Source organism: Tursiops truncatus, chromosome 11 (genome assembly GCF_011762595.2).
Source record: "Tursiops truncatus isolate mTurTru1 chromosome 11, mTurTru1.mat.Y, whole genome shotgun sequence".
Taxonomy (NCBI): Eukaryota; Metazoa; Chordata; class Mammalia; order Artiodactyla; family Delphinidae; genus Tursiops; species Tursiops truncatus.
In genome coordinates, this window is record NC_047044.1 from 70,434,136 (window position 1) to 70,461,662 (window position 27,527).

The window sequence follows — 27,527 nt, forward strand, 5'->3', positions numbered from 1 at the left end:
GGTTTCCTTTGTTGTGCAAAAAGATGCCCAGCCTTTATTTAAAAGAGACTCATTTGCTAATTTTAAAATGTTGGTCTGAGTGGCAGAGACCTGCTGGGATACTATCCAGGGGCAGAGGCTGTGGGTGCCGTCTTTCTGCTCTCCTTCTGCCTCACTAAAGCCGGCAGTTGCCATCTTTTTTTCTTTTCGTTTCGAGCAGGTGCCATCTTTATACTGAAGACAGCGGGAGCCATCTTTTTTTTTTCTTTTTTTCAGAGGGTGCCATTTTTGTACTGTCCTTCTGAAACACACCAGGGTGCCCGTAACTCCTGAAGGAAAGCTTCTACACGTGTTTGGTGCACCAGTTTTTATATCAGGTACCCTAGTTTTTGTGGCTATCATCCAGAGAACACCTCTTGATTGCCTGGCTCTAGAGACTGGGGGAGCCTTGTGTTCCTGGGTCCCATGGGACTGTAACAATTGGAGAGACAGTTCTTGGCAAGCTGCCATTCCCAGGGCACTGCACAGATAGCAGACTGAAACGTGTCCAGTCTTTCTGAGAAAGAGGCCTAGTTGTGTATCCAGAAGTTTGGCCTGTGAGGCAGGCTTCTGGTTTGGCATACTTAAAGGGGCCAACAGAGATGCTGTCAGGGAACTGATGCTGCGGATATAATCTTTGCACTCTCCCTCTGCTTCATTCCTGTTCACTGGTATCTTCCAGAAAGGGGCTTATATCCTTGTGTGGTGCCTTGATTTTTGCAGCTGCTGCCAAATGACACCTATACATCACCTGAAACTGATGGCCAGCAGACTTTACACTTGTCGTCCAACAGGACTGTATATATTTGTGTACTCTCAAAACTGCTGCCTGAGGGTCTGGCTTCCAATCAGCCTGAATCTAGTTGATGACTGAGAGCCTCCCCTTTGGGACAATAACTGGTCTTGGCACACCCGCAACACTGGCAGCTATTAAAAATAAAATAGGAATGCTTGGACAATCACAAAGGTTTGGGAGACAGCCAAGAGCTAGAGCAAAGTTGAACACTAAGGTTTGTCTACACAAGGCCGACACTTCAAAAATGGGAGAGGTGGCTGTTTCATCTAATGCATAGAAACTAACACAGAGAATCAAGCAAAATGAAGAACGAGAGAATGAAAGAATAAGATAAAACCTAAAAAAAAAAACCCTTAATGAAACAGACATAAGTAACTTACTAGATAAAGAGTTCAAAGTAATGATCATAAAGACACTTAGCAAACTTGGGAGCAGACTGGATGGAACACAGTGAAAAATTCACAAAAAGATAAAAAAATAGAAAATACAAGTACTAAAAAGAACTGAAGAATACCATAAGTGAACTGAAAAATACACTAGAAGGTTCAACAGCAGACCAGATAAAGCAGAAGAAGAAAATCAATGAACTTGAAGACAGGACAAAGAAACTCACCCAATCAGAGAAGCAAGAAGGAAAAAGAATGAAAGAAAGTGAAGATAGTTTAAGGGACCTATGGGACAACAGCAAGTGAAATGACATTTGCATTATAGGAGTCCCAGGAGGAGAAGAGAGAGAAAGGAGCAGAACACTTATTGGATGAAATCATGGCTGAAAACTTCCCTAATCTGGTGAAGAAGCAGACATTCAGATCCAGGAAACCCAGATGGTACCAAATAAGATGAACCCCAACAGACTTACACCAAGAAACATAATTAAAAATGTCGAAGGTTAAGGACAACCAGAGAATCTTAAAAGCAGCAAGAGAAAACCAATTTGTTGCACACACAAGACTATCAGCAGATTTTTCTGCAGAAAGTTTGCAGGCCAGAAGGGAGTCATGTGATATATTAAAAGTGCTGAAAGAAAAAATACTTCAAACCAAGAATACTCTACCCAACAAAATTATCAATCAGAATTAAAGGAGAAATAAATAGCTTTACAGATAAGCAAAAGCTAAATGAGTTTGTCACCATTAAACTGGCATTACAGGAAATGTTAAAGTGACTTCTTTAAACTGAAAGAAAAAGGTGTTAATTAGTAACAAGAAAAAATATGAAAATATAAATCTCACTGGTAAAGGTAAATATATAGTAAAGATAGTGAATTAGTCACTTATAAAACTAGTATAAAGGTTAAAATACAAAGTACTAAAAATAACTATAATTATATATGATAATTTGTTAAGGAATTCACCAGAGAAAAAGATGTAAGATGTGACATCAAAAATATAAAACATGGGTGGGAGGAATGTAAAAATATAGAACTTTAGAATGCATTCAAACTCGACTTTTTATCAACTTAAAATAAACAGTTGTAAATATAAATTGTTGTATTTAAGCTTCATGGTAACCACAAAGGAAAAAGCTATTGTAAATTCACAAAAGATAATTAGAAAGGAATCTAAGTATACCACTAAAGAAAGTCATCAAACCACAAAGGAAGAGAGCAAGAGAAGAAAAAAGGAACAGAGGAACTACAAAACAGCCAGAAAACAATTAAGAAAATGGAAATAGGTACATAACTATCAATAATTACTTTAAATGTAAATGAACTAGATTCTCCAATCAAAGACACAGAGTGGTTAAATGAATAAAAACACAAGACTCACCCTGTGATAAACCATAATGGAAAAAAATATGAAAATGAATGTGTGTGTGTGTATATATTATTTATATATAACTGAATCACTTTGCTGTGCAGTAGAAATTAATACAACTTTGTAAATCAACTATACTTCAATAAAATAAAAATTTAAAAAAGACTCATCTGTATCCTGCCTACAAGAGACTCACTTCACACTTAAGGACACACAAACTAAAACTGAAGGAATGGAAAAAGATATTCCATGCAAATGGAAACCAAAAGAAAGCTAAGGTAGTTATACTTATATCAGACAAAATATACTTTAAAATAAAAGACAAAGAAAGGCATTACATAATGAAAAAGGGGTCAATCACACAAAGAGGATTAAATATTTGTAAATATTTATGCACCCAACATAGAAACATCTAAATATATAAAGCAAATATTAACAAACCTAAAGAAAGAAAATAATAATAGGCAACTTTAATACCCCACTTACAACAATGGATAGATCATCCAGACAGAAAATCAATAAGGAAACATTGGCCTTAAGTGGCACATTAGATCAGATGAACTTAACAGATCTACACAGAACAGTACATCCAAAAGCAGCAGAATAGCCATTCTCTCAAGTGCACATGGAACATTCTCCAGGATAGATCACATTGGGCCACACAATAAGTCTTAACTAACTTAAGAAGACTGAAATCACATCAAGGATCTTTTTTCACCAAAATGGTATTGAAGTAGCAACCAATTACAAGAAGAAAACTAGAAATTTCACAAATATGTGTAAATTACAAAACAAGCTACTGAACAACCAATGGGTCAACAAAGAAATCAAAAGAGAAATTTAAAAAAATATCTTGAGACAAATGAAAATGGAAATACAACATACCAAAACTTATGGGATGCAGCAAAAGTAGTTTTAAAAATGAAGGTCATAGCAATAAATGCCATCTCAAGAAAGAATAAATATCCTAAATAGACAACCTAACTTTACAACTCAAGAAACTAGAAAAAGAACAAAATTTAGCAGAAGGAAAGAAATAACAAAAATCAGAGCAGAAATAAATAAAATAGAGAGCAAAAAGACAATATAAAATATCAATGAAACAAAAAATTAGTTCTTGAAAAGTTAAAATTGAGAGGACTCAAATATAAAAAATCAGAAATGAAAGAGGTGACATTACAACTGATACCACAGAAAAACAAAGTATTATAAGGGACTACTATGGACAATTATATACCAACAAACTGGATAACCTAGAAGTCATGGATAAATTCCTAGAAATACAACCATCCAAGACTGAATCACAAATAAATGGAGCATCTGAGCAGACTGATTACAAGTAAGGAGATTGAATCAGTAATCAAAAACCTCCCAACAAACAAAAGTCCAGGACCAGGTTGCTTCACTGGTGAATTCTAACAAATGTTCAAAGAAAAATTAATACTAATTTTTCTCAAACTCTTCCAAAACACAGAAGTGGAGGGAACACTTCTAAACTCATTTCATGAGGACAATATTACCCTGATACTAAAACCAGACAAAGATACCAAAAGAAAGGAAAATTATAGGCTAATATCCCTGATAAACACAGATCTAAAAATCCTCAACAAAATATTTGCAAACTGAATTCAACAATACATTAAAAGGATCATACACCATAATTAAGTGGGACTTAATTCCAGAGGTGCAAGGATGATTCAGTATCCACAAGTCAATCAATGTGATAAACCACTTTAACAAAATGAAGGATAAAAGCATATGATCAGCTCAGTAAATGCAGAAAAAACATTTGACAAACTGTAAACATTTTATTTATGATAAAAGCTCTCAAGCAAGTAGGTACAGAGGGAACCTAACTCAACATAATAAATATCACATATGACAGTTCCACAGCTAATGGCATATTCAATGGTAAAAAGAGGAAAGCTTTTCTTCTAAGATCAGGAACAAGACAAAGATGCCCACTCTCACCACTATTGTACAACATAGTATTGGAAGATTTAATCAGACAGCAATCAGACAAGAAAATTAAATAAAAAGGATGCAAATTGGAAAGAAAAAAGTAAAACTTTCACTATATTCAGATGACATAATTTTATACAGTCATCTTTTGGTATCCATGCGGAATTGGTTCTAGGCTCCAGCCCTCACCAAAATCTGTGAATGCTCAACTCCCATATATAAAATGGCATGGTATTTTCATGTAAACTATGTACATTCTCCCATATATATAAATCATCTCTAGATTACTTACAATACCTAATACAATGTAAATGCTATGTAAATAATTCTAAGTATGATGTAATGCTATGTAAATAGTTGCAGGTGCATGACAAATTTAAGTTTTGTTTTTTGGAACTTTCTTTTTTTTTTTTTTACTTTCAATCCACGGTTGAATCTGCAGATACAGAACTGGTGTATACAGACAGTCAATTGTATATAGAAAATTCTAAAGACACCACCAAAAATTGTTAGAACTAATAAATAAATTCAGTAAAGTTGCAGGATACAAAATCAATACACAGAAATCAGTTGCATTTCTACACAGTATTAATGAACTATCTGAAAGACAAATGAAGAAAACAATCCTGTTTACAATTGCATCAAAAATAATAAAATACCTAGAAATAAATTTAACTGAACAAGTGAAAGGCCTGTACACTGAAAACTATAGGACTTTGAGGAAAGAAATTGAAGAACACAAATAAATGGAAAGATATTCTGTGCTCATGGATTGGGAGAATTACTGTTGTTAAAATGTCCATACTACCCAAAGCAATCTACAGATTCAAACAGCATTTTTCAGAGAAAAAGAAAAATCAATCCTAAAATTTGTATGGAATCACAAAAGACCTCAAATAGCCAAAGTAATCTTAAGTGATCTTAACCTTTGCTTGAGCAAAGGTGAAGGCATCACACTCTCTGATTAAAAACTCTATTACAAAGCTATAGTAATCAAAACAGTATGGTACTGATATAAAAAACAGTCACATTGATTAACAGAATAGAAAGCCCAGAAATAAACCCATACATATATATAATCAATTACTGTACAACAAAGGAGCTAAGAACATACAATGGGAAAAGGACAGTCTCTTCAGTAAATGGTTCTGGGAAAACTGGACAGCCACATGCAAAAGTATCAAATCAGACCACTGTCTTACACTATACACAAAGATTAATGCAAAATGGATTAAAGACTTGAATGTAAAATCTTAAAAACCATAAAACTCCAAGAAGAAAACATAGGCAATATGGTTCTTGATGCTGGTCTTGGCAACAATTCTGGGGGGATTTGACACCAAAAGCAAAGGGAATAAAAGTGAAAATAAACAAATGGGAATACATCAAACTAAAAAGCTTCTGAACAGCAAAGGAGAAAAAGCAAAAAGGCAACTTACTGAATGGGAGAAAATGTTTGCAAATCATATACTTGATAAGGGGTTAATATCCAAAACATATATAGAATGCCTACAACTCAGTTAAAAATCAAACAATCTGATTAAAATATGGGCAGAGGAAGTAAACACATATTTTTTTACAAAGAAGACATACAGATAGCCAATAAGTACATGAAAAGATGCTCAACATCACTAAACAACAGGGAAATGTAAATCAAAACCACAATGAGATATCACCTCACATCTGTTAGAATAACTATTATCAGAAAGACAAGAGATAACAAATGTTGGCCAAAATGTAGAGGAAAGTGAACCCTTGTGCACTATTGATGGGAGCGTAAATGGTGCAGTCACTATGAAAAACATTATGAAGTTTCCTTAAAAAATTAAAAATAGAACTACCATATGATCCAAAAATTCCACTTCTGGGTATTTATCCAAAGAAAATAAAAACACTAATTCAAAAAGATGTATGCACCACCATGTTTACTGCAGCATTATTTACAATGGCCAAGATATGTAAACAACATATATGTCCATGGATATATGAATGGATAAAGAAACTGTGATATATATATATATATATATATATATATATATATATATATATATATATATATCAGCTAAGTGAAATAAGTCAGACAGAGAAAAACAGATACAATAGGATCTAACTGATATGTAGAATCTGAAAAAAAAAAACCTCATAGATACAGCGAACAGCTTGTTCAGTGGTTCTCAAAGCTGGGGGTGAGGGGTAGAGGAAATGGGTGAAGGGAGTCTAAAGGTACAAACTTCCAGTTATAAAATAAATACATCATGGGGATGTAATGTACAGCATGGTGACTATAGTTATAATACTGTGTTGCATATTCGAAAGCTGCTAAGAGAGTAGATCTTATAACTTCTCATCACAGGAAAAAATTCTATAACTGTATGGTGATGATTTCAACTAGACTTACTGTGGTGATCGTTTTACAATATATACAAAATATCAAATCACTGTCATATGCCTGAAACTAATATAATGTTGTATGTCAATTATACCTAATAAAAATCACCTAAATAAAAATAAATGTTATAAGTGCTCTGTTGAGGATTTTTGTAGCAGGGAACAAAAGGGGAAAGGGGAGCCACAGTTAGACCTACTGACAGGGACATCACATGCAGTTATGTAGTGCGCAAACTGCATAGTCATATGTGGTGACCCTGTTTACTTTCTCAGAAGCTTAGTACTCAAAAAAAAAAGAAATCAAAGTTCATATCTTATAAATTTAAAACAGATAAAGCAATGCTTAACACACTAAATCTCAAGGTTTTAAAGACCTTTCCAGCCTTTCTTTTGTAAGCTAAAATAAAACTACATTTTAAACAAAACTGTATTTATCAATAATGGAAACTCAGTGGAGTGGCAAAATACTATGATTAACTGGATAGAAAATTTGAGGGACTAGCTATTGTTACCCTCATAGTTATAGGCACAAAACTGGGAATAAGAAAAATTGAGAAACGTTTGTGAGATAACCCAGTTCAAATTCAAGGCCGAGACCCAAGTTCAAGGCCTGCACCTCCTCCTGAAACCACATTGCTATGTTACATCCACAGATTCTACTCTTTTACTAACCCCTTCCTTATCATGTCTCAAAATGAATTGAACTACCTGTAGGACAATGGGAAAACTAGAATAAATCCATAGTGTCATTCCACTCAGACAAGATGGTGATGTCCATTTACGCTCATAACAATTGAAAGAGTAGTTTCACATAAAGGCCTGCCTTGCCTTGTATAGACAGAAAACAGGACCTCTACACCACGGGCTACTTAAGAGCAGAGTCTTATTTCCACAACATAGGGTATGCCACCTGACACATATAGGCAGTTAGTAAAATACTTGTTGAATGACTGAATTAAATCATAAGTGTAAAGTTTTCTCCCACAGCCCTTTCTGCACCTGAGGTCCATATGACTGGGTGAAATGTACAACTTAAAACTTTCTACATTTACTCATTCAAACTGTGGTGCCTATGGAAATGGGAATGGTTGAAAGCTGGAGAGAGTGATCTGAATTCTTCAAAAAGAAAAATACAACTCCCCTTCCTCTCCCTGCATTGTCTGTCTGCTTTGGAGAGCAAAACTACTTGCATGAGCTGAATGAGACACATCAGACTCTGATAGCAGGCTCCAAGAATCTGCCCTGTGCCAGGCATTATGTGCACACAGTAAGTATGAATGGCATAGAAACTGAGGCACAGCTGGCTTATTCAAGGCCACACGTTTTAAAAGGCAGGACAGGAATTCCAGCCAGATCTCCTTGATTTCAGAATTCATGCTCTTACTGCACCACAGTACTTTTCAAGATACATTAAATTATACAATTTATATAATGACAATCATGTATTACAAATGTAATCATGATTACAAAACTCATTACAATGTACTTCTTTACTTGCATTAACAGGATTGCTTTCTTTCCTAATTCTTTCAATCAGTCAATGTTATTTGAACAGTTAAAATACACTTTAAAGATGTGTGAGGATAATATTTTATTGACAAATTCAGTGATATGTTTGAATTAAATAGCAATTTGTCAAAAATTCTAATTGCCCACCAGATTTACAAGTGACCTACAAAACTTGTAAATGCTTCTAATGCATAAACAAATTAGCATGGCTGCTTTATGAAGTGGTAAATTACACTGCGCCATCAGGCACATAGAGGGGTGCCACATTGAAGAACTGATTCAAAAGCATTCCTGAATGTTTAGGTCTGATCTGCATTTAAATTTCCTCTGTTAATAGCTACAACAAAACTATGCAGAGTCTTGGGCAAATAAACATGATACCCACCAAAGATTGACACTTTAGTGGAGGAGAAAGTAGTGATAGAGAATGCAGAATGTCTACCATTACAGAACTAAAAGAAATTGTAGTTGGCAGTCTGGAATAGTTAAGAAGTTCTTGTAGAGATATTTGTAAAGTTCTTTCTGCTAGTACTAAACTCAGTACTTTCTAGAAAGTGCTACACTGACATTATTCCATGTGGGAATTGTTTCTAAAGTAAATGGAAATGTCTTGTGTGTTGCATTTCATAATGAATTTCGAACTAAATAAATAGAATAGATTTTAATGTATACACTAAAGAAAACTCTGCTTTCTGCTTCAAACTGTTCTTCTCAAAGACTTCACAGCACTCCACCCCAACTCCCTGGTCTCCAGAAGCTGAAAGAAGGATGGACTTTCCTGTCACAGTCACAGGGCGTTGGTAGGAACTCAGGAAGGGGGTTGGGGGAGGGAGAAGAAAATGTGAACAAAGAGCCATGAATGACTATCCTCCCCTCTATTCACTTTCTCACTTAGGGGTTATAGTTGTGTAGCCCACTATCAGCATCACAGAAATAATAATAGAGGAATAGTTGCTGACGGCAGCAGTGAACTTTGACTGTCAACTCCCTCCCACATACCCCTCAGGCATCCTAACATGATGATAAGGACTGTAATGGTATTGCCTGCATAAAATTGTTTCAAAGCCTCTGATAGTATCAAGGATCTTCTGTGGTCCTTTGAGCCTTGAAAGGGTGAAAAACAGCTTGTAAAAGATGCTTTTATTCAGATGTAGACTCTGGTGAATTCCTGGTCTATGTGAACTTCTGTGATGTTTCAAAATGTCTTTAACAACATCTGTCTTTTCAGTCTCCGGTGATACTTTGACACCTAATGTAACTGAACTATCACAACTGATGTCTTTTCTGAATCTACACACATAAATATTTTAACAAATGTGGACGTGTAAACATCTTGAAACTGGTAAACATGACTGCTCATGGAGACTGGCTCCAAAAATAAATTTGCCTTGTATTATGTGAAAAATATGACATGGGTTTACCTCATGACTATGATTTTTTGCTTTTATAATTCTTGAGTTCACCTTCAGTAGAATGTGCAATACTAAAAAGCAATACTTTTGGAGTATTTGTCTTCTGTTAAATTTTAACAAAATTGTTATAGCTAATATTTTTATTAGGGTTATTAAAATTTCTTTAAGTATTAGTAGAACCAAACTTTTAACATATCTATTTCCTCCTTTAAATGAGTGATTTATGAAAATTTATTTTATAAATTTATTTCATAAACGCTGTAATGAGTGCTTTAAGCAATTAACTACACAAAATATTTTTAGTATATCTTGATTTAAGTAAAAAATAAATTATCTAACAGTTTCTATTTTTTATTTAAGTTACATATCACTGAATTCAAGGCATTTAGTAATGTGTCAGACTGTGGGAGTTAAGTCACATGGGTAGTTCATAATATATGACCTATTTGTGTACTTTATTCTGCAAACAAATTTATTTGTTGCACTAGGTTTAAATCAGCAAGGCCATTTGAAATTCAAAAACTGAAAAAAAAAAAAACAGTCCATTAAATTAGCTCACTAAACAAATCACTGAGAACAAAAAAATGGAAAAGAAATTCCTCTAATATAAAATCTGTTTTTCTGTCTCTGCATATTTTAAATTAATCAATATATTTCTTATCAGTTTCCCATTATTATAAACTCTGTAAAGTTGACTGGTACCATAATGGTAGATGAACTAAAATAATTGACAAGAATCAAATATTTCTTACTTTAATTGGTACATAGGGATATTTACACATATATATGCATAAGAACAAGCATGCTTATTTACATATGTACATGAAATAAGGTCACACAAATATCTATCACTTTAAAAAAGTTGATGGCATCACTGAACAACTAAATATAAGAGATTTATTTCTAATAATCTTCCTTGCAAAATATTTTATGCTGTTTAACAGGCAACATTCCAGAAATATGTATACCACCTAACTCATTTCTTAACTGCAAATGTGGTCACATGAATTCATTACAGAGCTATAATAAAAATATGCATAATACCAATTTACCCTTGCATAAAGGATACATTGATAAATCTCTATCACTGAAGCAAATTTCAAGCTCTTGTCATTAGCAGCTAATATATGCACATCAAGGTGAAATAATAATACTGCAGCTGGTTATAAATTATAATTTAGATTTCCATGGTTGATCTCTTTGCTCTGTATCTTATATTATTTAAATAAGGTTATTTTGACATATATTTGTAACAGTATTAGATATAAAGACGCACTTGATTAATCAACCATAGTTTTTATAAAAGTACATCTATACATGAACAAAACCAGTAAATTTTTAAAAAATATGTTATATCACAATATAAAAGACAAACTCTTCTTCCTCATTTTCCATGCAACATTAAGGAAGCATACATAACATTGTTACCTAGCTGGAATAAATTATTTTTAAATCCCCAGTATGTGTTTCTGTTATGAGTATATGTGAGTGTGTGTGTTAGCTGAATATACATATCCAGTTCCATCAGCCCTTCTAATAGTAGCATATGTAGGCATTTGTTTTCCATTTAACTGGAAAAACCAAAATGCTAGCAATAAGGCAGAAAGTAAAAAGAACAATTTTTTGTTTAAGTTATCTTGTCCTTTATAGTACTGCACAAACATGAGTAGAAACAGAAAAATTCTAACTTTAGAAACTGTAGCATGTAAATGTTTCCACCAGGCAAATTGTCACGACAAACTGGATAGCATCAGTGAAAGTAGCTCCATACTTTCTTGGCTACAAAACTGGAAAGAGAAAACCTTGATGCAAGAGACCTCTTCAGATAAAAACCACAATTTCTCAGCCAAAGGCGACTCCTCTCTCTTCCCCAAAGTGCCTAATCAGCTAATTTTTAAATGTTATGAGTCAACAACAAACGATAGGCTCTTCTCTACTCTTCACTCTCATTCTAGGTCAAATTATTCAAAATTCAACTTTTTTAATGCACAAATGATAAATGAACATCTAAAACTTTATTCAAAGTTTAATAAAGAAAAACAGTCTCCATCCAGATAGTTTATATAGACATTCAGAAAGGTAGTGCAAATGATTATATAATCTAGAAAGAACAGAATTTTTCCAAAAGAATAGTGGAGTCAAGTATACCTTCCAAATTTCTATTTATGTCTTTACTAATACATTGGAAATAACTCCATTGACAAAGCTAACCTAATTTTCAGTTACGCCAAATAATACTATCTCAACCAGTTAAAATTTGAAAAGCACTGAGGCGGTAAATGGCAGTGACCCAAATTCTATTATCACAGCTCAAGTTTCACTAACTTGTGAGTATTTACTTTGTCAACCCTAAATACAAACAATACAGCCACAATGTACATTAGAGAAAATGAAGAGTTCCCACCAAGTTTTTGCAATAGCTGCTTTTTTTTTTTCATGTAAAAGATACATGAACAAGATAACCATATTAAACTAAGAAATGGTAAAAAGGGAATGTATAAATAATTCTACATATAACATACTAATTACAGGTTTAAAGATAGTAATATTTACTTGTCAAAAGTGTTCTTCAGCAGAGATTTATCATCCTTTTTTGAGATGTTATAACAAATCAATCCCTTAATAATCACACAATTATCTTTATAATTCATGGGGAAAAACAATTTATTAAAATGGAGATATTCATTAACACATTTGGAAATTCTGGGTGATTCACTCTTCTATTCTAATATCTAATAATTAAAACAGGTTAGTTATACACTCTAGTTAGATATACACTCTAATAAGTACCACACCAAGGAAAAGCAATAAGTTTGGAAGTTTTAAATGTCCAAATATTTCTTCCACAGATCCTATTTGTGCTTTATTATTGTCTTACCTCAATGATTTTGTCATGAATCTCCAAGCCATCTGCTCTATCAGCAGGTCCATTTTCCAAAATCTTTGAAACATAAATTCCTTCCATTGGTGTTTCTTCTTGATTATCCTTTAAAAAATAAAACCTTTAGCAGTAAGAAAGATGTAAACAAAATTTTAAGTTGGATAAAAAACAATTTAGTAAATGTAACGTTGACAAGCCTCTCTAAACATGCAATTCTCTTTCTTAGCTGGAGATTTGGTACTGAATTTTAACTTACTTAACACCAAATAGTCATTAATCAAGATGGCAGCTTTAATGAATGAACATCTTTGACAAGATTATCTAGTTACCTCATGTTTTTCAGTATACATAAAAGCTATGGGGAAAGGGCATGAACAATGATAACAATGGGCTTCTAAGTACTATTTATAAAACGTCTCATGTATAAAGAGGTATAGCAATTAAAAAGGGCTATAAGTTAAAGAAAACAAAAAGCATATCCAGCCTAACTATATAACTGGTTTGAAATGTGGTCATAGTTCTGAAAATATAACTTAGCCTCACGATGTGACAGATTTGGAAATATAGCTCTGACTGTATCTATTCACAGGGGAGACTAGGAGCTTACTCAAGTATAAAATCCCAAAAGATCAACTCCAAATTGTAGGAGAACCCATTCAAAGCTAATCTTCACACAGTTCCAGGTACAATGAGACTAATGATTAATTAAACCTCAAACACATAGCCAATATCATACATATAGGACATTTTAGCAAGTCACAGAAAACCAATTACCCTGCAAAACTTATTTAGGGAAAATGTCCAACATTCTATAATAATACACTGTATAATTTTAAATGTCATTTCGCTTTATAGCAAGTTAAACAAAATTATTTCTCCTTAATCAGCCTTCTTTAACATGAATTGTAAGAGGCTCTTAAAATTGTCTAGTGTCATCTAAATGTCAAACACCCTACTAGCATTTATAAAAATACTCCTTACGGGAAAAGAAAACAAAAATGATATGCTGAAAAGACTTTTATCTTTTCATAATAAATGGCAACTGTTCTAGAAACAGAATACAACAGTCATTAGTTGCTAGGTTTTCGAAATGCTGAATACAAAGAGGAAATATGTCATTGCCATCCTGGCCTGAACACAGCATATGTCCAACAATGCTGACAGTTTCTGTGGCCAACGTCTGCAATGCAGGATGCAAAACTTTCATGGCAGCTGACTGGAAAGTGAAAGAACATGATTTTTTAAAAACTTCACCACCTTTCCTAGTTAGGATGAAAATTAAGTTGATGTACTATTTGAAGGATATGAAAGAACATTGCAACTACAGTATTTGGTATAAGTTTGTTAACTCATGCATTTTGAAAACAATTGGCATCAATGTAGAAAAAATTATTCAATTTAATAAAAAATTTGATTTGGGGAGCCAAAAATATATCAAATCAACTATCTTTTTTAGACATGGTATTACCTATGTAATTGTGAAAACAATTATCCCTCATTTCAACTTATTTTAACTCTTCATTCATTCATTCAAGATATTTTATAAACTGCCTGGTCTGTGTTAGCATCTGAAAACTGACCAATTTGACATAATAAATAAGAGGTACAAGCAAGCAATATACCTGTCTAAGATTATCAAGTAGAAATTGCCTATATGTGTTATTGTGAAATAGGTTTATTTAAGAAATTTGCCAACAGGGCTGTATGATGTAGGTAAAATGTGAAATGTACTCTTTTTTTTTTTTAAGTAGCAAAGTTTGTTAGCTGTTGTTTTATTTTTCTCAAAAAAATTCTCCGTTTGTTCTGGAATATTTATACTGGAACATTTGCATTTTGATGACAAGCACTATTTTAAAGATTAAACCTTCTTTTTTTTGTTTGTTTGTTTTTTTTTACTTAAAATCCACAAATGAAAACTAAGTCTTCTATTATTTTAAGCAAAGAGTGAGTTATGCATTAACAGGGTGGGTTACCTGATTTGGTCGGCCTCCTATAATATTGAATCCCAAAGTGTCATTTTCTCTTTCTAACACAATAGTGAATGGCTTATGCTCTCCATCCTAGAAGAAAAGGGATAAAATAACTGACTAGTTAAAAAATATAAAAAAAAATGTTACAATAAAGGTGTTTTTTAACTGTAAATAAATTGATTTGAAAAAGAGAAAACCTTAAAATCTTAAAATTAAGGATGGCTGAATTTGGGAGGTTAATTTCTTCCTGAATTTACTTTGAAAGTATGTATTTGAAGGAACAACCATGCATGTGAGAAAAATAACTATTTTCAAAAATGACTAAATGGCTTTGCATGTTTATACATGCAGCTTTTATCCTAACTCAGCATCTGATTCTGACTCCACTGTAACTTAAACAGATTTCTGATTCGACCATGCAGGTATCCTTATTTTTTCCCTCCATTAGCCCATGGTAGGGCTCATCCCTCCAGATGAGTAAAATAAATTGTTAAAGAATCTAAGAATTATTTTATGTAATAATTTCACTTTGGAAAATCTTAAGGGATGCAAATAATAGTGAGCTATTTATAAATTTATTTCAACATTAATATTCACATTGCTACTGAAATACAGGATTTTGTAGGTTACAGTAATCGTAATTTTAAATGGTATTTTTATTTGGTTTTGCAGAATTTTAAAAAGAGAGGATTTATGCTAACTAAAGCAGTATGTATTGCTTTCCTGATGGCCAAATAACAGTTAAACAAACAGGAATTATATCTACAAATCTACTTGTTAAAAAAGACCAATTTAAACGTAAGATGAAATAGTGCAAGGCTATATGAATTTTATTCATGGTTATTCATATTATTAACTATTCTAGGAAATTACATATTTGGCAATTACTTCAGAATGATAAATTTCCATAAACATTATCACCACTGCTACCATCATCACCACCTTTTCCCAGGAACTTTTCCCAGGCAGTGTGCACAGCAGCCCCTGCTGGTAGTGGGAAAACATTACTGAGCAGCACGGAGAAGCCTTTTGGTAAGCAGTCTGCAGATCATGGTCAGTTTTGCCTCACTTCTCAGAACCACAGCTTGACTTCTCAACTTGTTGCATGGACTTCTCTGTCATATAATCTAGCCTTGCTCCTTTCCACCAACCATTGCTTCCCCAGGACCTTGAACCCTGAACTGGTATTACAGACCATACTTCTGTGCTTCTCTCTGGTCCTCCCATTTTTGTAAATTTATGTGGATGTAAATATGAGAGAGAAAGAATCATAGAGAGCATCCAAACTTTTAATAAGTGTGTGCTTCCGTTTATCAGAGTAGAAACAGTTCAGCCTCTCACACTTCAATAATCCTTTTTAGGTTCAAGGACAGAAGCTTCTAAATTCGGTGCCTGAGTTGGAGGCTATGCAAAGCAGTTCCAAATGGGCATCACCCTGGGTTGCTCCTCCCCAGGAGGCTGGGGAATGAAAACAGCTCCTTGAACGGAGTGTATGTTCTGCTAAATCCCTGCTCACCATGGCAGCGGCCAACAATGTCAAACACTGTGCAGAAGTCCTTCAGAAGAGAAGGAACATCTTTATAAACAAGCCTCTTGTCACGAGCCGCTGCAAAGAGGCTTGTTTATTCCGTCAGAAAGCCAGCGGTCCATGAACACAGTTCAGGGCCAGCAACCTCGACAAAGAAGGGAAACATCCCGGGAGGTCACACGGCTAGTCTGAGCGCAGATAGATGTGAGCTCTCAGACTAGGTTCCCCAAGTCTCACACTCACCCACTCACGTTCCACTAATAATGAAATCTGGAAGCACTTAAGAACTATTTAGGGAAGGTCGGGGTGATGAAAAGAACCCTGCAGGTCTAAGAAATCCCATCTCTTAATTTCTTAACTCCAAGTTATCCTGGTTTCCCGTATCCCTGAGTCCCTGTGCTGAGCACAAAGTGGCTGATATGGGTGGTTTGGTAGGGAAACTAAGTCATGCAGAGCCAAAGGTGTGGTAATGACACGTCCCGGGATGCTAGCCAGCGGGAGAGGGGAGGCAGGTTAGGAGAGGTCCTCGCTACCTGGCTTTCCTTCTCTAACTGGCTTCAGGCCGAGGCCGAAGGTACAAAAAATACGCAGAGAGGGTAGGCAGGAGAGTGAAAGATGGGAAGCAAGGGTCTGGGTGGGAAAAGGAGTTTTCCTAATTCCTCGTTCTCCGACGAAAAGTTGGAATTTAATCTGTTTAACTCTTTTCCAATCCCAATATAAGTGGAAAGGGGACAATCCTTGTAAACTGCAATACTAATGCACTCGAAAGATAGTAATAATATAGGATGATAGGATGATCAGGGCGATGGATGCTTCTTCCTACCACATAAAGAAGGATGTCACTTTGCGAAGGAATTCTGAAGTGCCAGAAAGAACCGTTCCCCTTTCCACCCCGATCGACCATTCCCCGGGTGCCGACCCCTCAGTACTTACCCGGCCGCGGCCGCCGCCCGGGTCCCTGGCGAAGTTGCGGACGTGAGCCATGTACTGAGTGAACTTCTTCTGGTACCTGCGGGCCGTGAGCAGCACCTCCCCCTGCAGCGCCCAGAGCTGCGCCAGCAGCGCCTTCTCGCGCCGCCTCCAGGACAGGACTTGAGGCCCTGGCGCCCGCCCGCTCCCGCCACGGACTCCCGGCGTCCCGCCGCGGCGGATCCCGGGCGCTGAGCCGCAGCCCCCCCGCGCGGACGCGTCCCCGCTGCCCCGGCCGCACGGCCCGGAGACGCAACCCCGGCGGCGGCGGCGGGCAGGGCCGAAGTCGCAGCGCTCGACGTGCGCCGCCAGCACGCGCAGCCCGACCGAGTGGCCGCAGCCGCGGGCGCGGTGGTCGCACTGGGTGCGCAGCTTCTGGACGAGGCTGCGCAGAGGCAGCACCCGGTACAGATCGCCCGGCGCCAGGGGCTGGCAATGCAGCGGGCACCGGCGCCGCCGCGCCGCCCAGGGCAGCAGGCAGCGGGCGCAGAAGACGTGCCCGCACGGCGTGCACAGGGGCTCCTCCAGCACCTGGCCGCACAGCCTGCACTGGAAATCCGGGTCCACCGCTTCGGCGAAGCGCTCCAGGGCAAAGCCCATGGTAGGGATGGGGGAAAAGGGGGAGGGAACGAGGAGTCCACTTTCTCCGAACCCCTTGTCCCCCCACGAACTACCCCAGGGACAGTGCACCCGCTGCGATGGCTCGTCGGAGGGAAGAAGGGTGAGGGATTGTGATCTCAGAGTTTGTTAGGCTTGAAGTTTTCTGGCTCCGACTAGGTCCCCTGACTCTGCCGTATTGATACGAATAGACGCCACCTCCAGTGGCCTCTCTCCCCCCCAACCCCCCACTCCCAACCTGCCCACTCCTTCGCTGCTCTGCAATTTATGTTCTTTCAAATTTTGTCTGCGGAGAGCTGAGGCCAGCTTACAGTGGTCCTTTGGAAAGCTGTGTGCCCGTTTGCCTGAACAGTGAGATTCAAGCAGTCCTTGGGCAGAGCTGGTAATGGGCACAGCGCGGGTGTTGAGAAACAACACAACTCCAACAGAATGAAAGCTCCCTCCGGAAGAACAGGATATTTGTTCGGTTTTCCTCTGAATCATCGTCCCGCACTCAGTCGTTCTTCAATAAACGTGTTTGAAATCGATGCACTTCTGTTCTTTCAAATCAACTACAAAACCATCAGCTAAGTGTCTGCAACCGAAGGAAATCATTGTGAGGTATCTACAGAGCCCGGCTTCTCAAATCACGATCCAGAAATCGGGTGAGTGTAAGCGAGGCGGGATGATGACTGACAGCAAAGACCGGGAAAAGGCCCAGGTGCTCGCCTTAGGACACCACCCTCTTAGGGAGAACTTGAACCGCCCTTCAAGATCTCCTACGGCGGGAGGACGCTAGGATTCTGTTACCTGGCAGTCTGACTGCAGGTTCAATCGCCACACCATCCGTCTTCTACCTCCACAGGCATTTTACCTTTGGGAATGGGAATGTGATCATTTGGGCACCTGGAAATGAGAATTAAAGGAAATGATGTTGAAAGAAAGAAGTGAAATAATGGCAATAAAATAATGAACTGCTTGCCTCTATTTGTCTTGAATATACAATTTAGGTCAAACTGCCCCTCCCTCCAGTTTGACTCTTCAAAGTGTGTAGCAGCCAGGCCTTACAGAAAACATGCAGTAAGGGAACCCTCCAAGCCCTCCTGCCCCAGCTTCCTTCACCATCTTCTGAACCTTAGGAATGCAAAGCAACCCTATGGCCGGGCTACACACCACTTATTGCCATTATCCTGATGCTACTTCCACATAACTTAGGATGAGCTTCCTAAATTAGTCATTGATGATTCCTCATTGTTCCCAGAAAATCAAGTACTTTGGTGTAGTGCCAAAATGTATCAGTTGAAACACATGAAAGATGCTCCAGACTTTGTTCTTTAAATCCTTGGCACTAACTGAAGAATTAGCAAACGTTAATAGTAGAGGCTAATAAGATCTTCTGAGCCTTTTTTCTGTTTGAAAGAGGAGATTTCATTAGAGTAGTTCAATAGCAAGTGAGGATCCTGGGGTGGCTTGCCAAATATTTGATATGTTTTTAAACTTGTTTCAAAATAAAAAGCTATATTTCATATTTTATACATACAGATATATGATAAAGTAACATTTGTCACAGTGCTCTACATTTCACCCTCCCCTTTGGCCAACTAAATAAACAATAAATTCCTGAATAAATAAGAAATCATTTAACAAGAACAGCATGTACATATACTTGGGAATTGGGTAAATCAGGAAAAGCAGAACCTTATTGAATTTATTCAAATAGTTCGGGGCCAGAGGCATCTATTCCATCTTTTTAGGCTGTTGGAAAAAGCTACGACTTACAGCTATGGCTATATAGATGGAGCTTGGCAATTATTGTTTCACAATAAAAGCAATGGCAGTGAGAACATTTTTTAAAAGAGAGCATGAAGAGATGGAATCTAAAAATATTCTAGTGAGATATTAGGAAAATTAGACTTGCAGTTACTTGAAAAGAAAAAAATAAAACAGTGGTTGTGTGATGCCCTTGGTCCAGCCATGCAATTCTTGTAGCAAAAGTTAGGAATGTGAGCAGATTATGGTATGAGTTATTCCAGGATATATAACATTTTGATTGTTAAAGAGAAGATGGATGTCAAAGACCTTGTCCAAAAAGAATAACAAGTTCAAAAATGAGAACATGTGAAGTGAAGCCAAGTAATGAAGTAGGCCAAAAGGAACTAGGGAAAAATCTTTTAATTCTGAGAAAATGCAAGCCTGAGCGTGTCCAAAAGAGTTAAGTACCAGGAGAAAAATATTACAACAGTTGAACCCTAAGGGAATGGACACACTTAAAGTGAACCCCATGGACTCTTCCCATCTGAAAATCTGTGACATCAGTTGAGCCAAAGAGTCTGATTTCACTTCCCAGACTATAAAATATTATTCTATGTATAAGGAAAATAGTAATATCTAGGAAAAGCTTGGGTGAGCTGGAAACTTGAAGCCTAATTAGATTGAGGTAATTAGCTGATGTAAGCACTTGGAATAAGTTTTAAATATGCAAAATATTTCAGCAAAACAGATCCAGTAATATTTGAATGTTTTTTGTCAAATGAGACAAATTAGCACCTTGCATCATTAGTTTGGGCATATTCCTATGTTTTCACTGATCATAATTTCCTTTTAAGAAGGCCTGGTTAGTGAAGTTTTCAGGCTGAATAGCAATATTGGAGGAAGAGCTGAAAGGTAAGCTGCTGTCTTCCTTCTTGTCCAGCTGTCCTGCTGGTTGTGGCCAAGACCATGCCTGTCCCCTTTCTTATAAGCTTTTCTTCAGACTGAACTTGAGAATATGCGTGGCCAACTGAGAGACAAGAGAAAGACAGTACATAGACTTAGTTCGTCTCCAAGCCACGGACTCTGGCTTGACTCAAAATATCTTTAAGTAGTCAGTAATTGGTTTGGAATTTTCAGCTTGGGAACTAGTTTTTGCTTCAATTCACTGTCAGGAATCATATATTCATGAAAACAAATTAAAAAATTAACTTGCTATATTCTTTGGGCTAATTTCTAGAGCAGTAATGAAACTAAAGTATGCCTGTGTGTGTTTTGAGTGAGAAGCAGGGTTCCAACCCAGTTCTGAGTCATCCCTACTGCCAAGGATGAATAGGGAATCAGAAAGTTACTTACTGCTAAAAGTCAAATGTTAAAAGACCAAATACTGAAATGCTATATTCCAAGACTCACAAATGATGGAGACGTGAAAAATAAAGAAGAGATTTTTTTTTTCCACCCCATGCATAGATAGTACTTTAAACCAACTCATTTGTGATTTGTGTCATGTTGTCTCACGCATTTGATTGAGAATCATAAGATCAGGAAGCTTGGGGAAATTTTTTCAAAGAAAACTTTAAATAAGTCATTTCTTTATTTCATATATGTTCATATAGCATAATTTGGTACTTTTAATACAAGAGTAATTTTTAAATCTCCTGTTATAAGAACTTGAAATCTCATTTATATTTTCTTTTCTCTGATTCCCTGGCCATTTATCATGAATTAATGTTATGGGCTATAACCAAATACATTTTCCCAAAGTGCCCTAAATTTAAGCTACAACTATATAATATTACTCTGATAGGTAAGACAGAAACAGCCAGCTGCTTCAGGTTAAAATAGTTCCTGTGGAATATATTTATCTGTATGATTGAAACTAACATTCACTTTTGTTCTTATCTTGACAGTTTTTGCATCATAATCTAGAATCAGAATTGCACCTAGTACATAAATAAATATATTCAGAAAGCATAAAATAATAAGAAGGTCAACTTGAGACTATTTAAAAATTCCAAACTTGATAAAAAACAATGAAAGATGCTTTAAAGTTGAGTTTTTGAAAGCCTATTAAAAACAAGGCAGTATTTTTATAAGATAGGTTGATAACATACTATGCCAAATAAGAGACACTTTGGGATTTGTGTTTTACTCTTTGGCAAATAGAGAATTGCTTACACCCAGAGAACAGAGAGCAGTATCACCCCTTACAATCCCTGTCTTTAGGAGTTATTTGCTATTATCTTGCTTTTTGACTGCATTTGGCAAAATGAAGAGTTAGAAGGGGCATCATGACAGTGAAGAATGCTATTTTTTTAATGAATTTATTTATTTATTTACTTATTTATGTATTTATTTATGTATTTATTTTTGGCTGTGTTGGGTCTTCATTGCTGCGCAGGGGCTTTCTCTAGTTGCAGCAAGCAGGGGCTACTCTTGGTTGCGGTGCATGGGCCTCTCATTGTGGTGGCTTCTCTTGTTGCAGAGCACAGGCTCTAGGCACACGGGCTTCAGTAGTTGTGGCACGCAGGCTCAGTAGTTGTGGCACATGGGCTTAGTTGCTCCACAGCATGTGGGATCTTCCCGGACCAGGGATTGAACCCATGTTCCCTGCATTGGCAGGCCAATTCTTAACCACTGCACCACCAGGGAAGTCGCAGAATGCTATTTTTAAGAGGAATAAAGTGATATGAACAAAACTGTTATGCACACCAAATGCAGTAAATGATTTACAGTAACTGTGCAGTCTCTGTGGAAATGAACTGTCAGACAAAGCGAAATGGAGAATTTGAAGAAAACTGAGTTAAAGTGAGATAGTAAATTAAAAATTTTAGCAACTTTCAATTCACTTATGGCCTAACTTTCTAAAATCACTGAGATATTAGTTAAGTTAACATTATTATCCTATTTAAGAGAGGTCTATTGTGAGAGATGGTTTGTACAGGAAAATATATAAATCCTGTATTTAATTAACCTTGATTTTTTTGCTATATCTCTGTGAGTCACAGTCACTGACAAAGAGGGAAGTTATCAAAAGCAATTATAAGAGGTAATGTGTAATAACTCTTTACTATATGACAGGCAATCTTTATACGCAAAATCTCTTTCAATTCTCCCAATGACCATTTTGGGTATATACTATTATTATTCCCACAAGTTGCCCAAGTTTACACAAATAAAAAGTGGCAGAACCTGGGATTAAACCAAGATCTGCCTCATTAAAGACCTTTCACTCAAACACTACACTGTAATGACTTTTTTTTTTATCTTGACTGCTGAGTTATTTTAGGATAAAATGTGCATATCAAACCTGATTGTGAATTGAAGTTATAACTGTGTCTATTTGAATTCCATTGTTCAAAGGCTACCACATTTTTGTTTTCCTTTCTTTAAGGAGGGAAAACCTAGTGTCATATGTATTAGAGGTCTTTAAGTAATTGATGTGAATGGGAATATTTATGTTATTAATTGTTCTGTGTAATACCAATGTGGTTATATTTTTAAATCACTTTGTCCCATATAACTGGTCTCAAATAGCTGGGAGTTTTCTATATAATAAGCCAGTTGTCCCAGTTCCTTAAATCCTGGCTTAATCAATCACTATATATTTTGACTGAACTCTTATTTTCTGTTTAGTTCTTCAGTGAAAATTTTCTGTAACTAAATATCTTCTAGTTGTTTCTCCACAAAGTCGCAAAATTTTGAGATATGGTAAATTCATTAAATAAACTTGTTGCTTAGTGAAAGCCAACAACTTATTTTGTTGAATTTCATTTTTGACTTTTACTACTTGCTATAATGATGTGGGGACCAGAGCGTAAAATTAATAATGTAAGTAGGATTTGAAGACAACACTAGGAAAAATGTCACTAATCACATTTACCCTCAGTACAGTAGCTCCCCTTTATCTGAGGTTTTGCTTTGCATGGTTTCAGTTACCCATAGTTAACTGCATTCTGAAAATACTAAATGGAAAAGTCCGGAAATCAACAATTCATAGATTATAAATTGCACAGCATTCTGTATAGCACCATTCCACTCTATCCCACTCGGAATCCCCAACCATCAGCATCATCATGGCTTGATGATTCAGGTTAACCGGAAACAGATGATCCTCCATCTGAGGTGTCATCAGAAGGTCAGTAGAAGCCTAATGCTACGTCACAATGCTTATGTCATTCATCTCACTTCATCTCATCACATAGGCATTTTATCATCTCACATCATCACAAAAAGAAGGATGATTACAATAAGATATTTTGACAGACCACATCTACATGACTTTTATTACAGTGTATTCTCATAATTGTTCTATTTTATTATTAGTTATTATTGTTAGTCTCTTACTGGGCCTAATTATAAGCGATGTATATACAGGATTCAGTACTATCTGCACATTCAGGCATCCACTGGGCATCTTGGAACATATCCCCAGTGGATAAGAGGGACCACTGTAACTCTCCTTTGGGTTTCTGAAACCACTTGTTTGCACATTTTCCACAACTCAAAGGTAATCCATAAGTAGTTAATATTATTTATTAATAAGTTATTACAGGATAACATAAATTTTTAATTTATTTTTTATACAGCACGTTCTTATTAGTTATCTATTTTATAGATATTAGTGTATATAGGTCAATGCCAATCTCCCAATTCATCCCACCACCATCACCCTCACCCCTGCTTTCCCACTTTGGTGTCCATACGTTTGTTTTCTACATCTGTGTCTCTGTTTCTGCCTTGCAAACCAGTTCATCTGTACCATTTTTCTAGATTCCACATACATGTGTTAATATATGACATTTGTTTTTCTCTTTCTGACTTACTTCACTCTGTATGACAGTCTCTAGGTCCATCCACATCTCTACAAATGACCCAGTTTTGTTCCTTTTTATGGCTGAGTAATATTCCGTTGTATATACTTACCACATTTTCTTTATCTGCTTGTCTGTTGATGGGCATTTAGGTTGCTCCCATGACCTGGCTATTGTAAATAGTGCTGCAATGAACATTGGGGTGCATGTATATTTTTGAATTATGGTTTTCTCAGAGTATATGCCCAGTAGTGGGATTGCTGGTCATATGGTAATTCTATTTTTAGTTTTTTAAGGAACTTCCATACTGTTCTCCATAGTGGTGGTATCAATTTACATTCCCACCAACAGTGCAAGAGGGTTCCCTTTTCTCCACACCCTATCCAGCATTTGTTTTTTTCTAGATTTTCTGATGATGGCCATTCTGACTGGTGTGAGGTGATACCTCACTGTAGTTTTGACCTACATTTCTCTAATAATTAGTGGTGTTGAGCAGCTTTTCATGTGCCTCTTGCCCATCTGTATGTCTTCTTTGGAGAAATGTCTATTGCCCATTTTTGGATAGGGTTGTATGCTTTTAAATATTGAGCTGCATGAGCTGTTTATATATTTTGGAGATTAATCCTTTGTCCATTGATTTGTTTGCAAGTATTTTCTCCCATTCTGAGGGTTTGTCTTTTCATCTTGTTTATAGTTTCCTTTGCTGTGCAAAAGCTTTTAAGTTTCATTAGGTCCCGTTTGTTTATTTTTGTTTTTATATCCATTACTCTAGGAGGTGGGTCAAAAAAGATCTTCCTGTGATTTATGTCAGAGTGTTCTTCCTTTGTTTTCCTCTAAGTGTTTTATAGTGTCTGGTCTTACATTTAGGTCTCTAATCCATTTTGAGTTTATTTTTGTGAATGGTGTTAGGGAGTGTTCTAATTCCATTCTTTTACATGTAGCTGTCCAGTTTTACCAGCACCACTTATTGAAGAGGGTGTCTTTTTTCCATTGTATATCCTTGCCTCCTTTGTCATAGTTTAGTTGAACATAGGTGTGTGGGTTTATCTCTGGGCTTTCTATCCTGTCCCATTGATCTATATTTCTGTCTTTGTGCCAGCACCATATTGTCTTGATTACTGTAGCGTTGTAGTATAGTCTGAAGTCAGGGAGTCTGATTCCTCCAACTCCGTTTTTTTTCCCTCAAGATTGCTTTGGCTATTTGGGGTCTTCTGTGTCTCCATACAAATTTTAAGACTTTTTGTTCCAGTTCTGTGAAAACTGCCATTGGAAATTTGATAGGGATTACATTGAATCAGTAGATTGCTTTGGGTAGCATAATCATTTTCACAATATTGATTCGTCCAATCCAAGAACATGGTATATCTCTCCATCTGTTTGTGTCACCATTGATTTCTTTCACCAGTGTTTTATAGTTTTCTGAGTACAGGTCTTTTACCTCCTCAGGTAGGTTTACTCGTAGGTATTTTATTCTTTTTTGTGGCAATGGTGAATGGGTTTTTTTCCTTAATTTCTCTTTCTGATCTTTCGTTATTAGTGTATAGGAATGCAAGTGATTTCTGTGCATTAATTTTGTATTCTGCAACTTTACCAAATTCGTTGATTAGCTCTAGTAGTTTTCTGGTGGCATCTTTAGGATTCCCTATGTATAGTATCACGTCATCTGCAAACAGTGACAGTTTTACTTCTTCTTTTCCAATTTGTATTCCCTTTATTTCTTATTCTTCTGTGATTGCCATGGCTAGGACTACCAAACCTATGTTGAATAATTGTGGTGAGAATGGACATCCTTGTCTTTTTTTTTTTTTTTTTATAAATTTATTTATTTTTGGTTGTGTTGGGTCTTCGTTTCTGTGCAAGGGCTTTCTCTAGTTGTGGCAAGCGGGGGCCACTCTTCATCACGGTGCACGGGCCTCTCACTGTTGTGGCCTCTCTTGCTGCAGAGCACAGGCTCCAGATGCGCAGGCTCAGTAGTTGTGGCTCACGGGCCCAGTTGCTCCGTGACATGTGGAATCTTCCCAGACCAGGGCTCGAACGCGTGTCCGCTGCATTGGCAGACAGACTCTCAACCACTGCACCACCAGGGAAGCCCGGACATCCTTGTCTTGTTTTTGATCTTAGAGGAAATGCTTTCAGTTTTTCACCATTGAGAATATGTTTGCTGTGGGTTTGTCATATATGTCCTTTAATAGGTTGAGGTAGGTTACCTCTATGCCCACTCTCTGGAGAGTTTTTATCATAAATGGTGTTGAATTTTGTCAAAAGCTTTTTCTGCATCTATTGAGATGATCATATGTTTTTCATTTTTCAATTTGCTAATATGATGTATCACATTGATTGATTTGTGTATACTGAAGCATCCTTGCATCCCTCGGATAAATCCCACTTGATCATGGTGCATGATCCTTTTAATGCAGTGTTAGATTCTGTTTGCTAGTCTTTTGTTGAAGATTTTTGCATCTATATTCACCAGTAATATTGGTCTGTAATTTTCTTTTTTTGTAGTATCTTTGTCTGGTTTTGGTATCTGGGTGATGGTGGCTTCATAGAATGAGTTTGGGATTGGTCCTTCCTCTGCAATTTTTTGGAAGACTTTGAGAAGGATGGGTGTTAATTGTTCTATAAATGTTTGCTAGAATTCATCTATGAAACCATCTGGTCCTGGTCTTTTGTTTATTGGAAGATTTTTAACCACACTTTCAATTTCATTACTTGTGATTGGTCTGTTCATATTTTCTATTTATTCCTGGTTCAGTCTTGGAATGTTATACCTTTCTGAGAATTTGTTCATTTCTTCCAGGCTGTCCATTTTATTGACCTATAGTTGCTTGCAGTAGTCTCTTAGGATGCCTTGTATTTCTGCGTTGTCTGTTGTAACTTCTCCTTTTTCATTTCTAATATTATTGATTTGAGTCTTCTCCCTCTTTTTTTTGATGAGTCTGGCTAAAGGTTTATCAATTTTGTTTATCTTCTCAAAGAACCAGCTTTTAGTTTTATTGATCTTTGCTATTGTTTTCTTTGTTTCTATTTCTTTTTTTTGTCCATTTTTATTTACTTATTTATTTTTAACATCTTTATTGGAGTATAATTGCTTTACAATGGTGTGTTAGTTTCTGCTTTATAACAAAGGGAATAAGTTACACATATGCATATGTTCCCATATCTCATCCCTCTTGC

General features: G+C 36.4%; 1 protein-coding gene across 1 annotated transcript in view; it reads right to left on the bottom strand.

Annotated features, from left to right (window-relative positions):
• Positions 1-18,928, bottom strand: part of PDZRN4 (PDZ domain containing ring finger 4) — a 371,850-nt gene extending 352,922 nt beyond the window's left edge. The window contains exons 1-3 of the mRNA XM_019934147.2: positions 17,155-18,928; positions 14,697-14,783; positions 12,721-12,828 (exon numbers count right to left, since the gene is read on the bottom strand). Coding sequence (XP_019789706.1) covers positions 12,721-12,828; positions 14,697-14,783; positions 17,155-17,790 — 831 coding nt within the window. The 5' untranslated portion in view covers positions 17,791-18,928. The remainder of the gene's footprint in view (positions 1-12,720; positions 12,829-14,696; positions 14,784-17,154) is intronic.
• Positions 18,929-27,527: the final 8,599 nt, after the last annotated feature.